General features: G+C 42.1%; 1 protein-coding gene across 1 annotated transcript in view; it reads right to left on the bottom strand.

Moving 5' to 3' along the window:
• Positions 1 to 14,866, bottom strand: part of PITPNA (phosphatidylinositol transfer protein alpha) — a 59,335-nt gene that overhangs the window by 8,012 nt on the left and 36,457 nt on the right. The window contains exons 8-10 of the mRNA XM_075263914.1: positions 13,327 to 13,404; positions 11,936 to 12,046; positions 2,502 to 2,624 (exon numbers count right to left, since the gene is read on the bottom strand). Coding sequence (XP_075120015.1) covers positions 2,502 to 2,624; positions 11,936 to 12,046; positions 13,327 to 13,404 — 312 coding nt within the window. The remainder of the gene's footprint in view (positions 1 to 2,501; positions 2,625 to 11,935; positions 12,047 to 13,326; positions 13,405 to 14,866) is intronic.

The following is a 14,866-nucleotide window of genomic DNA, read 5'->3' as shown; positions in this document are numbered from 1 at the left end:
ATTTTGGATGTGAAGATTATAATAGTACACAGTCAGTCATCTAGTAATTTTGTTTTTGGGGCATCAAAAATAGACTAGAAGTTACAGTCTCTTTCATATTTTTCCCAATTTTTGGATTCAATCATGGTTTTAACTGATCAAAAAATGGCCACATAAAAAAAAACAACAACATTATGGGTGGAGAGTTAAAAAGTCACAAAGTACAGTGTTTGACACTTTGTACTCCTCTGGGCCAAAATTTTGCAACATTTAGCATTTTTCTACCACTCAATCCAATACCGATAAGTGGTCGGGAAATCTTATCTACCTGTCTGTACTCCAGTGACTGGCTAAGGACCCACATAGCGAGCTGCTGCCGAAAATCACTGCAGGAAAGACCATGGTGGAAACGCACCACATTTTTGTCCAGCAGCATTTTTCACAAAAAGTCTGCAGAGTTTTCCTCTGCGGACTTTCTGCCTTATTACTCCTATATGGAAACCGCTGGCGTTTCCGTAGGTATAATTATCATGCTGTGATTTACAAAAACGCATTTTTGAAATCGATACATTCCCACTGTAGATTTTTTTATGCAATGTGAGGATGGAAATAGCCAAAACCCCATCCACTTTGCAGGTACTGTAATATGCAGCGTTTCTACCACGACCAAAACACTGCGTGTACACAATGTGGTGCTCTAGTCTGTAGTTAGTATAGAAACATCTCAAAATAAAAGTGTTAGACTTACAGAGGCACCAAATTGATCAAACATTGTACAGAATTCAATAAATTTGGCACAAATTATGCCAACTCAGACTTCAGCATAATGGACTTGTAATTTCCCTTGTAATAAATCTAAAGCCATGTCTGATTCCAGCATTATGTTGCTTTTACTGTACAATAATATCTTACTGATAAAACACATTGAAGATTTACTAATGCGGTGTATATACAGGCAGAGTAAACTTAGACCAGTCACAAGTTATGCCAAATATATTACAGTGACTTAAAGGAATGGAATTCCTCTAATGGAATATTCAAACTGATGACCTATCCACAGAACACCCGGACCCTGAACAGATCATATGATCTAGCAGGGTCCAGATGCAGGAAGCTGCTAGTGGTCGGCCAGAACCGCTCCTATTTAGGTAAAAGGAGCAGCACAGCACCGCCGTCCAATGCAAAGCAGTTCTTCTAGTGAACTGCATTGCTGCTCCTATTAGTTGAATGTAAGTGGTGCTGCGCACACCATCTATTCACTAGAAGCTTCTGGCACCTGGAGGCTACTGTAGCAGATGACCTGTGTGGGGTCCAGTAGTTGGACCCTGACAGATCACATACTGATGGCCTATCCTGTGGACAGGTCAACAGTAATAAAATTCAATTTGGGGCAGGACAACCCCTTTATAACTGTTTCCAGGATTTACAGCAAACTCAGGGGTGGCCAGTGTGGGTGTAACACAAAACAGAAAGACATACTCTCCTATCCCTAGTGCTTTGTTATCCAGTCCCGGTCTCCTTTCCCTCCCGTCACGGGTCTCACTGTGTCGGAACAGACGCCAACGATGTATGAGAGTGATTTCACTGGTGAATGGTGAGGCCACCAATAGATATCAGCAGTCATATGAGCCTCTGCTTCCAATGCAGCGAGTACTGGCACAGGAGAGAAAGGGGTCTGGGACTGAATGACAGAGTGCCAGGGATAGGAGATTATATTTTCTTTTTTGTTTTATATCCATTCCGACCACCCCTGACTTTGCTCTAAATGCTGCACAAACCCTTTAAGTTGTATTGTATAACTGGTGTATGATATCTGATATATCATACAATAGGATATATAATCACCTTTTTGTTGGCATTTGCAGAAAACGTTTTGCTGCCAGTTGGTAAATTTTAAGCAATGCCCTATTTTCAATAAACCACACCCCTTTCCTCTAATTTCTGCCCTCTTTAGTCAACTAATGAACTCCATTTTTATCTTCTCCTACACCGCTTTCCTTGTCATCAATGAATGTTTTCAGAAAATCCTTTGCTTTTGCAATATTCAGCTCTGAAAATAAAAATCAAGGATTCTTATGGCCTATAGTGTCATGAGGCAGTGGTCTCCTGTCAGGGACCACAATAGACATGTACTATAACTAGTTTATAATGCTATTGTATATTAAGGCTAAGAATCTTAGCTTTCAGAGCAGGAGAAGGGTGAATCAAAAAATACCAGAAAACAAAGGTCAGTGTAGTAGTAAGAAAGATCCTGACCTGAGCGTCATTTTCCCCTTAACAGTCTTTTAGTGACCCCAGTAATAGAGGAACTCCTGTGATCAATAATTTTGCCAGTAAGAATTACGATTTCTAAATTTTTGTAAAATGTAATGGTGCATTTTTTATTTTTTTTAAAATCCTACTACAAGGGGTAGGAAGAACATATTTCCACTCTCGATCATGGATATTTTTGGCCATTTCATTTCTGATTAATGTGAAGATTTGTGCATGAGAAGACATTCAGGAAAAGCCAAAATACCGACCTCATCAAGTTGTTTCTTGGTTTCCTCCTCCATCCTACGAATATCCTCCATTGTTAACTCCACCCACTTGTCCAGCCAGCAGAAGAGCTGCCGATGGAAATTTGTAAACAACCTCCTCTCTTGCTGAAAGAACAAACAACATCAAGCATAAAATAAATGTTCAGCTTGTTGTATAAAGCATACAAGTCAAAGAAATACATAACCAATGCAAGGACCCCTCCACCATTTCCTAACCAATGCAGGGACCCCTCCACTATTTCCTAACCAATGCAAGGACTCCTCCACCATTTCCTAACTAATGCAAGGACCCCTCCATCATTTCCTAACCAATGCAAGGACCCCTCCATCATTTCCTAACCAATTCAAGGACCCCTCCACCATTTCCTAACCAATGTAAGGACCCCTCCACCATTTCCTAACCAATGCAAGGACCCCTCCATCATTTCCTAAAGCAAAAAGGGCTGAGAACCCCAGTCACCATTGTCTGGACATGTCATTACTTGGAATATGACAACACAAGATATAAAAGTACATCCTGTCTTAGCTTACTTTACAAGGACATGCTTTTTTTGGTTTATATTAAAAGTCAGAAAAGCAAAGTGCAGAGTAAGCCAAGTAGGACAGAAATCTGCTGTTAGAAAACAGGAAGCACCTGTACTTTTTTCGTTTTAGAAGTACTCAGGCCAGTGCTGCCTGTGATCCGTGAAAAAGAAGAAGCATGTTCTACTGTTTTGACAGGTTAATGGAACCATGGGGGGGAAAAAAAAGGATGTTACTCTGGTGCTGACTTGGCTATGATAAAATGACACGACTATGCAAACATAGTGTCAAACTACATCCACACGACTGATGGGTGCCATTTTGCATCTGAGGGGCACCTGTTTCAACGGATCCCACATTGATTTGAGTCCATTTTAAGAGAAGGTTCCATCCAGTCGACGCTGTGAAAAAGCACTGCGTGAAAAACCGAGCTTTTTGCAGGAGATCCACAGAATTTTCCTCTGGTGAATTTCTGCTTTAATTATACCTACCGTCAGAGTTTCCACAGGTATAACTGACATGTTTTTGGAAAACCACAGTTTGGGAAATTGCGGCATTTATGCTACGGGTATTGTTCTGTAATGTTTCTAGTGAATCCCATCCATTTTACAGGCACTGTGAAACGCCCTGGCCATACAAGAGTTTTGCATCTGTTTTCAACAATCGGTGAAAAAAAACCTCCAAAACAATGGATGATCTTAGTGATGCTGCAGTGAACCCCAGTACACTAAATTGCTACTGTACTGATCTCACATAAAGCCGTCAGTTTAGTACTGTAGTGTCCGGCTGTTCGATAGCTCACTGAATTATAACTCCCAATAATAAGTTACATTTCATACGGCTGTGATTAGTCTGGGAAATCGTACACAGACTGCGTTTCCTGAATAGAACATGTTGGTGTGAATATGACTTTACTGCTGAGATAATAAGTGCTGCTCCTACATTCAGGTTATATCTTCCTGGCTATGTGGGGAGACGGGGAAGTTTTAATACTAGTTTTCAGAAATGGCAAATTTTTGCATTGGGGGGAGGGGGGGGCACAACAGACAGTGTGTTTTGAGGGATTTTTTTTTTATTAAAAAATTTCCAGGCCCAATGCTAGATGTACAGTAATGCCAAACTTATAAAATACACCGCAACCTATTTTTTGTTTACCATTCATGTGTTTTTAGGTCCCTGGTTCTATATTAAAATGCCAGCATGCAGTTTGTGCTGAGTGAGGCCTTTTCTGAAATCTCTATCGAATTGATTTTTTTTATTAAAGCAGATTTTTTTGGGCAGCTGAATAACAAAAGCATCCCTGATCTATCTGATCTATCTTGGAACAGTCAGTGCTGAAAATTCCAATTAAATTAATGGGAGGCTGAGAGAAACAGCGCCGTGCACCAAAAAGTGACAAAACATTTCCTGAACTTAAGCAAATATTGCAACTTGACAACACAGAGTGTGAACATACGCAAAGTGTGTGTGTGTGTGTGGGGGGGTATATAAACTCCTATAGCCCTCTAAAGTCTCATTATATTTGATTGCTTTTATTTTTTTTTTAATTTCAATAATGGTGAATGTTAACTAAAGTTCCGCCTTATAGAATAGTACTACCGCTTTTAGTTTTCCTTCCCAAGACTCTAATGCCTTGTGCACAGTCCCCGATTATCCAAAGGGGATTGTAATACACAACAATGAATGTTTTGTCCTAAAACTGAAATCTTAAAGCGTAACTAATTTTTTTTTGCCCCCCATAAAGCCATAGTTAAGATGAGGATTAAATACTTTGTAACATACGTTATATAAAATACTGTATATACTCGAGTATAAGCCGACCCGGATATAAGCCGAGGCCCCTAATTTTACCACAAAAAACTGGGAAAACTTATTGACTCGAGTATAGGGGGGGGAGGAATGCAGCAGCTACTGGAAATTTAAAAAATTAAAATGGTCGGAGTTTTTGGGTGTAGTAGTTGCTGGGTGCTGGGAAAAGGGAGGGGGTACAAAAACTGCTGAAAAACTCGACTTATACTCGAGTATATATAAGTATAAGTGCCTGTTTCTTCACTGACTTGCCTCTTCCTGTCACTAACTAAATCTGTACAATAGAACTCTATGGAGAGGGTGGAAGAGGACAGTGCCTCAAACTGAGAGAAATCAGCAATATGTGTAGACCGTTCTTTTACAGAACACAGATGGGTTGTCAGGTATTACTATGAAGCCACCTCCTGACTCATTTAATGCTGTAGTCAGAGTCATATCTGTATCTCTCCTTCTCCTCTTCCCCCTCTAAATCGATTCCATTATAAACAGACTGTGTACATCTCTGGACAGAATCAATCAGGTAAGACGCAAAGACACAAGAAATACTTAAAGAGGACCTTTCATCAGATTGGGCACAGGCAGTTCTATATACTGCTGGAAAGCCGACAGTGCGCTGAATTCAGCGCACTATCGGCTTTCCCGATTTGTGCCCTGGGTAAAGCGCTATCGGTCCCGGTACCGTTTTACAGTCAGAAGGGCGTTCCTGACAGTGTCAGGAACGTCCTTCTGCCCAGCAGCGCCTATCGCGCTGTACTGTGTGAGCGGGGAGGAACGCCCCCTCCCTCTGCTCACAGTACTCGTCCATAGACGAGCATTATCAGGAGGGGAGGGGGCGTTCCTCACCGCTCACACTGTGCAGCGCGATAGGCGCTGCTGGGCAGAAGGATAGCGCTTTACCCAGGGCACAGATCGGGAAAGCCGATAGTGCGCTGAATTCAGCGCACTGTCATCTTTCCAGCAGTATATGGAACTGCCTGTGCCCCAAACCATGAATGGTCCTCTTTAAAGACATCAGCACTTTTCATTAGTGTAGTATATAGCAAAGTTTGTTCCATTCACCTGTGCTATATATTCTACTACTGCTCTATTTTTTCTGGGAAGGCTTTCTACAAGATCCTGGAGAAGTTTGTTCTTTCCATAATAAGAGCTATGTATTTATAATGAGATGTCCTAAAAGGCTGCAGATTCTGTACTCCAATGCAGATCCATGGAGTGAAAGGAGGTGTCTGGGTCTGTCCTGTAACCCAGAGTCCGGTGAGACAAAGTTGTGCTTGATTTGTTCGCGTAACTGGTACTAAACCACACGTATAGTTAGGTTAACATTGCTGTTAATTTAGTAGCTCAGACGAGCAGGTATTTATTTCATTTTTGCCTGAAGTTAAGGCTGTATTTTGATTTGCTCATTTTGTGCCTGAAGTCAAGGTTTATTTATTTTCCAGTTTTTTTTCTAAATAAACCAGTTTGCTGCATATTTGGTGCTTTTTGTAGCCTGCTATCACTATGTACGTTTATCCCTCATAGAGTGAAAAGAATATACAGATATTTGCAATGAAAGATAAGTGCAAACACTTTGTCATTCCAGCCTATAAATAAAATTACTGAATTGCAGATACATGATATACATTGGAACAGAGGAAGTCCATTTATTATACATATAGCCCTATAGTAATATGTAATTCATACACATTTTAATGATTGTACAACTTCACCAGATCTACTGGAAGGTTAACCCATGACGTGATCAACCTTTCAGTAAAGTAAGGTACGTGAGTCAGCATTATCTATGGAATAAGGGACTTAATGCTGCAGAATAAGAATGGCTCAAGAATAATAGATCCTAGATTTCAAAGATAACAGTGATTATTAGAGATGAGCGAACAGTGTTCTATCGAACACATGTTCGATCGGATATCAGGGTGTTCGCCATGTTCGAATCGAATCGAACACCACGTGGTAAAGTGCGCCAAAATTCGATTCCCCTCCCACCTTCCCTGGCGCCTTTTTTGCACCAATAACAGCGCAGGGGAGGTGGGACAGGAACTACGACACTGGGGGCATTGAAAAAAATTGGAAAAAGTCATTGGCTGCCGAAATCAGGTGACCTCCATTTTAGACGAATAGTGGATTTCAAATCCGGGTCATATGAGAATGTGAACTTTGTGACTATGAGACAGGGATAGCTGTACAGGCAGGGATAGCTAGGGATAACCTTTATTTAGGGGGGAATGTTATTAAAAATAACTTTTTGGGGCTCTATCGGGTGTGTAATTGTGATTTTTGTGAGATAAACTTTTTCCCATAGGGATGCATTGGCCAGCGCTGATTGGCCGAATTCCGTACTCTGGCCAATCAGTGCTGGCCAATGCATTCTATTAGCTTGATGAAGCAGAGTGTGCACAAGGGTTCAAGCGCACCCTCGGCTCTGATGTAGCAGAGCCGAGGCTGCACAAGGGTTCAAGCGCACCCTCGGCTCTGATGTAGGAGAGCCGAGGGTGCACTTGAACCCTTGTGCACCCTCAGCTCTGCTACATCAGAGCCGAGGGTGCGCTTGAACCCTTGTGCACACTCTGCTTCATCAAGCTAATAGAATGCATTGGCCAGCGCTGATTGGCCAATGTATTCTATTAGCCTGATGAAGTAGAGCTGAATGTGTGTGCTAAGCACACACATTCAGCTCTACTTCATCGGGCTAATAGAATGCATTGGCCAGCGCTGATTGGCCAGAGTACGGAACTCGACCAATCAGCGCTGGCTCTGCTGGAGGAGGCGGAGTCTAAGATCGCTCCACACCAGTCTCCATTCAGGTCCGACCTTAGACTCCGCCTCCTCCGGCAGAGCCAGCGCTGATTGGCCGAATTCCGTACTCTGGCCAATCAGCACTGGCTAATGCATTGTATTGGCTTGATGAAGCAGTGCTGAATGTGTGTGCTTAGCACACACATTCAGCTCTACTTCATCGGGCTAATAGAATGCATTGGCCAGCGCTGATTGGCCGAATTCCGTACTCTGGCCAATCAGCACTGGCTAATGCATTGTATTGGCTTGATGAAGCAGTGCTGAATGTGTGTGCTTAGCACACACATTCAGCTCTACTTCATCGGGCTAATAGAATGCATTGGCCAGCGCTGATTGGCCGAATTCCGTACTCTGGCCAATCAGCACTGGCTAATGCATTGTATTGGCTTGATGAAGCAGTGCTGAATGTGTGTGCTTAGCACACACATTCAGCTCTACTTCATCGGGCTAATAGAATGCATTGGCCAATCAGCGCTGGCCAATGCATTCTATTAGCGTGAACTGAGTTTGCACAGGGGTTCTAGTGCACCCTCGGCTCTGCTACATCAGATTGCTACATCTGATGTAGCAGTGCCGAGTGTGCATCAGATGTGTAGTTGAGCAAAACTGACTCAGCACTGCTAAGTCTGCATTCGCATAGGAATGCATTGGCCAGCCTTCGGCCAATCAGCGCTGGCTCTGCCGGAGGAGGCGGAGTCTAAGGTCGGACCTGAATGGAGACTGGTGTGGAGCTATCTTAGACTCCGCCTCCTCCAGCAGAGCCAGCGCTGATTGGTCGAGTTCCGTACTCTGGCCAATCAGCACTGGCTAATGCATTGTATTGGCTTGATGAAGCAGTGCTGAATGTGTGTGCTTAGCACACACATTCAGCTCTACTTCATCGGGCTAATAGAATGCATTGGCCAATCAGCGCTGGCCAATGCATTCTATTAGCGTGAACTGAGTTTGCACAGGGGTTCTAGTGCACCCTCGGCTCTGCTACATCAGATTGCTACATCTGATGTAGCAGTGCCGAGTGTGCATCAGATGTGTAGTTGAGCAAAACTGACTCAGCACTGCTAAGTCTGCATTCGCATAGGAATGCATTGGCCAGCCTTCGGCCAATCAGCGCTGGCTCTGCCGGAGGAGGCGGAGTCTAAGGTCGGACCTGAATGGAGACTGGTGTGGAGCGATCTTAGACTCCGCCTCCTCCAGCAGAGCCAGCGCTGATTGGCCGAATTCCGTACTCTGGCCAATCAGCACTGGCTAATGCATTGTATTGGCTTGATGAAGCAGTGCTGAATGTGTGTGCTTAGCACACACATTCAGCTCTACTTCATCGGGCTAATAGAATGCATTGGCCAGCGCTGATTGGCCGAATTCCGTACTCTGGCCAATCAGCACTGGCTAATGCATTGTATTGGCTTGATGAAGCAGTGCTGAATGTGTGTGCTTAGCACACACATTCAGCTCTACTTCATCGGGCTAATAGAATGCATTGGCCAATCAGCGCTGGCCAATGCATTCTATTAGCGTGAACTGAGTTTGCACAGGGGTTCTAGTGCACCCTCGGCTCTGCTACATCAGATTGCTACATCTGATGTAGCAGTGCCGAGTGTGCATCAGATGTGTAGTTGAGCAAAACTGACTCAGCACTGCTAAGTCTGCATTCGCATAGGAATGCATTGGCCAGCCTTCGGCCAATCAGCGCTGGCTCTGCCGGAGGAGGCGGAGTCTAAGGTCGGACCTGAATGGAGACTGGTGTGGAGCTATCTTAGACTCCGCCTCCTCCAGCAGAGCCAGCGCTGATTGGTCGAGTTCCGTACTCTGGCCAATCAGCACTGGCCAATGCATTTCTATGGGGAAAAGTTAGCTTGCGAAAATCGCAAACTGACAGGGATTTCCATGAAATAAAGTGACTTTTATGCCCCCAGACATGCTTCCCCTGCTGTCCCAGTGTCATTCCAGGGTGTTGGTATCATTTCCTGGGGTGTCATAGTGGACTTGGTGACCCTCCAGACACGAATTTGGGTTTCCCCCTTAACGAGTTTATGTTCCCCATAGACTATAATGGGGTTCGAAACCCATTCGAACACTCGAACAGTGAGCGGCTGTTCGAATCGAATTTCGAACCTCGAACATTTTAGTGTTCGCTCATCTCTAGTGATTATGTATTGATATACAATATAATGTATGACACACACATTGCACCTTGAAGGGTTCCATGGATTTCTATTACTATATTATTCCCTTCTTGTACAGCAAAAGGCATATTGCCAGTTTATGCAATTTTCTATGATCAGTGTGTGTGTGTGTGTGTGGGGGGGGTGGGGGTGGAAGCAGGGTCTGATATCCACAATCCTGAGATTTAAAGAGGTTGTCTATTCACAGGATAGAACTTCTCTACAAGATTTCTCCAAGATCGTGTAGAAAGCCTATCCACATGAAAGACCATCAGTGTGTCATCTGTCAGGGTCCGACACCAGGACCCCATACAGATCATTGGTTCTAGCAGCCTCCGGAGAGGATGGGTGGTTTGTGCTCCTCCTAGTCAGGTAATAGGAGTGGTGCTACAGTGAACGGGGCTGCTGCACTGCTCCTACTACATAAATAGAAGTGGTCCTGCATGAGCTGCCCATTCACTTACAGCTTCGGGAACCCACAGGCTGCTAGAAAAGATAAAATCTGTGCAAGGTCTGGGTGTCGGACAACAACAGATGACATACTGGTGATAATTCGGTGGAATGGTCATGAGTATATAAAAACAATCTGGGGCCCGGACAACCCCTTTAAGGGGCAGCAGAGCTAATTTCACAATTTTCTCCAAATAGTGATGCTTCTGACCACCCTGTGTGGAGGAAATGCAGCACAGCTTTCTTCCAATATATGGGATATATGGGAATATACAGTATGTGCAGTTCCCTACACAATGGGGTGGTCAGGAGCATTGCTGTGCATGGAAAACTAAATCAGCCCTGCAGCCTACTCATTCTCAAGGTTCTCATAGATCAGACACCCACCAATGAGAAGGTGATGGCATATACTGGCCATCAATTTATACGTTGGGAATACTTCTTTAGCTGTCCATATTAAAAGATTTATGCTTCTCTACTCCTCTCTCTACATAGGTCACAGAGCATGCCTAATAGCTCTCAGATATAAGACAATAGGTTCTCCTACAGTCTATTGGGTCTATGGCCCGCAGTCCACCTCCAGGACACAGGAACTGACACTCGATTACGGCTTTGTGGTGATAAACAAAGTAAAAGATTTTTAGGATTTTTTAAATATAGATAATGATATGGAAAACTAGAAACATCACCAAAAAATCTTGAATATGTTTAAAGGGATACTCCCATGAGTATAATTGTATCTATGTTTGTAGATAATTAAAAGTTAAACATTTTTGTAAATGTAAGTTTTTAAAAAGTCTGCAGAGTTTTAAAGATTTTCTCTACTATCTTAGTGGTGACAATCTGTCATCTTCATCGGTTGCCAATGGATATGACCACAAATGCAGAAACTTTATATGGTCTGGGACTTGCCAAAAACCCAGCCATGATTTTCCTATTGTAGCTGGATTATCATGAAGGGGCAGTACATGTATCAGAAGATATCCCGGCCACAATAAGGAAATCATCAGAAAGATCCTTCATTCATGGTCGTATCCATTGGCAACCGATGAAGACCACAAGACTGTGAACAAAAAATATTTAAAGAAAATCTTTACAACTGTGCAAAATATTTATTTATACTTGTAAAAATGTTTAACTTAATTATTTACACATTTAAGAATGGTTATGTTCATTGGAATACCCCTTTAACATGTAAATAAACATTCTTTAAAGGGTTAAGGAGCTAATGTAGTCAAAGTATTATTCCCAAAGAGAAAGAGAGATCAAGTCTCAAGACTTTGCTCTCATATTTGGGTCAATGCGGGTCAGACTGCTGGCACCCCTACTGATCCTGGGATAGAAGGGGCTGCATCATTGCTTTAGTGCTGCATTGCCTTCATACTTTTCGCTTTGGTCAATGACTGTAAATGGTATTGCAACACAGCACCATTCAATTCCCTTCACAGCCAAGAACACCAATATACAGTTATAAACCAGGGAGGTGCAGGGCTATATAAACACAAAGACACCTGAAGCTCACAAGGAGACCCATGGTCAAATGGCCTGTAGACCATGTTCGTTGTATGCAGAGAGTGAAGGGACAGGCTGTAAGCCACAAAACAACAGCTTCCAAAATCGATATGTCAGGTCCACATGGCTGAGGAGTATTAGAAGGCCCTGCCATTACTCACTTACCTTCTGAATGAAGCTTTCCACTTTGTTCTGCAAACCCCACCATTTAAACTTCACAGTCACTAATTTGTACGCACACATATGGGGGATATCTGTTCGTTGTGCCAATGTTTTCTACAAGAAGCAATGCACATCACATCAGACAGCCATACACATGTACAAATCATGGAAGTTAATATAAGAACTATAAGTCATATTCTATTCAGTAGAATAATCAGACCATATACCAAGATAGAAGGTAGCACTCCAGTTCAGGTTGGGGTTTGTATATTCACACAAACCATGGTAGGACTAAGCTTGATGTTCACATTCATGGGAAGAAATAAACCCATTCTTAACTGGAATGCGTCATGTTTCTTGTTATCAATATCTTGTTATGTTGCCATCAGCTCATAGAAAGACGTGTTGCTGATTTTTAATACTAGATACTAGATCACTCCACTAAGCATGGCGATGGTAATATATGGTTATTGCCAGTCACACTGAGGATCTTAAACATTAAGAGGGTTTTCCAGGACGAAAAATGAAATTTAGACAGCATAAACTTAGAAAAGACAGGCAGGTGTGGTACGAAATCTGTCACAGCGGCACATACTGTGTTATAAATATGGTGTACCTATATATTAGACACATTATCTTATACCACTTTTCCCTACATCAGCTCTAGGCTAGCCTACTTTGCACTAATATTCTGTCATAATAATGGAACAATTTATTACTCTCCTTAGCCATACCCCTATCTAGACCAATTTAGGAGTAAACGCTTGTTATAATGCCAAGCTTCGATATTACACTATGAGTTTCAATAAGTATGTAGTGAAGGTTTTAGGGAAGTCACATGATGAACTCTGTACTTAGGCCACATACGGTAACTGCACAGATATTCTGCCATACTCGAGCCAACTGTAGCAAAATAAGGATATGTTCACACACAGGAAATTGGAGCTAATTTTAAGACAGATTCTGCCTCAAAATCATCTTCTTCCATTCAAATCAATGGGAAATAAACACTGATTTTTTCCCTCTTTTATCTAATAGAATAAATAAGTGTCATGCTGAATCTTCTGGCAAATGCGGCCTGTGATCCTTCACTGAAATTAATAAGAGTTGGGAAAATACCGCCTAGTAAACATTTTTTCCCAAACACTACAATGGTAATGATGTGACGAGGTTTTTACAATTGTACCAGAGAACAGGGTTGCATGCTATTGGGTCCATTGGCTGCAGCTGGTGCCTTTGCTGCATGATAAATCTACCATTGCTGCATGGCTTTTGTTTATGATGGTAGATGTGAACTTACTGATCTGTTTTGGCCTACTCATCAGTCCATGTCCAGCAACACTTAATGACCACTTTGCATATAATTATTATAATCATGATATAGAAAAGCTGACCTTCCAATCAGGAGCTAAGGGTCCACGTCCAGTCTTGGCAGACTTAAATTTTGCAGGGTCCTCCTCTGGTTTGTAATCCTAGATTATATATAAAAATAAATAAATAAGTAAAAGATATGTATCTATCGCATAAGATCTTCAAACTATTAGGCTGACGCCCCACTTTACGAAAACGCTGCGTTTTACAGTACTGTGAATTGTACTACAGTACAGTAGTAACAACTGGATGAGATTCTGGCTAATCGCTTCCACACATTGCAGAAAAATATCTGCGGCGGAAATCCAGCGATATCAAAAACCGTTGCCTTTCTGTAAATCTGCATTTTCCATATAGTTATAATAGGAGCAGAAGGTTTGCAGAGTCTGCATTTCCACCACATTTTTTTCCACAGCATTTTTTTTTTTTTTTGCTGCGCTTCGCTACTTGGGGCCTAATCCTTAGGGTGTATTTACATGAACCTTTAATGGTACAGCTTGAAAAACTGAGATGTGGTTTTACAAGTAAAGCACATATACTTTAGATGTTTGCGCCTGTAAAAGTGACATGTTCACAAACCCCATCGCAAATAAAATAACAGGGCAAAAATGACGGCATAGCATACGAAAAATCACCAGGCATAAATTAATGCAAAAATACACAATCTTTAATTAAATAAAAATATTATTATAAATTAAATATATTAAATTATTTTTATTTAATTAAAGATTGTGTATTTTTGCATTAATTTATGCCTGGTGATTTTTCGTATGTTTTGCGTTTATACACACCAGATGGTCTACCTTTTTGAGGTAGTTTGTGTGACATAAAAATGACGGCATACTAGATACCTAAGCTGTCATCACTGCAGATCACTAGACCTACAGGACTTTGAGCAGTAATGTAGATGCACAACTTTTCCCATATTATAATTGTGAGAAATCACCATTGTGTCCTTATCTGCAGATGAAAAGGACATCTCTGCTGTCCATGGCAGCATCAATGACAGCAGGTGCTGTTGCAAAGAAACTTCTGGCAGGACAGACTGTGGCTGAATAGTGGTGCACAATGATAAAATAATACAAGAGGATACATTTGGATAAAACCTTCTGTGTACAAAAAGAAGAATCCTGCACATTTTAACTGCAGATTTTACTCTTGATGTCTAGGATAGAAATCCATTATGAATGTGAGATATTTCACCGCATCTAGACTCAGCCAAATAGGAACAGCTAATCTACTATCTGTTCATAAAACATAGAGGTAGACTACATCCTACTAATATTATAAATGTGAAAGTTTGTGTGTTTGGATGTTTGTGAGTTTGGATGTTTGTTCCTCAATCACGCTAAAACGCCTGGACGGATTTGCGTGCAATTTTCCACAAACATAGTTTTCCCTTAGGATTGAGTCACAGGCTACTTTTGGTGCCACTAAACAACATGGCTTCCTAGCAGGAGACTCACAAAAGCAGGACTCCTAGCCCCAGCTATAGACTCACACACACTGCCTGGCATTTCCTGCCTCAACCTGCCTGCACACTCCTTACTGTCACCTCAGGAG

This window comes from Leptodactylus fuscus, chromosome 2 (assembly GCF_031893055.1).
Source record: "Leptodactylus fuscus isolate aLepFus1 chromosome 2, aLepFus1.hap2, whole genome shotgun sequence".
Lineage (NCBI taxonomy): Eukaryota > Metazoa > Chordata > Amphibia > Anura > Leptodactylidae > Leptodactylus > Leptodactylus fuscus.
This window is presented reverse-complemented; position numbering and strand designations above follow the sequence as displayed.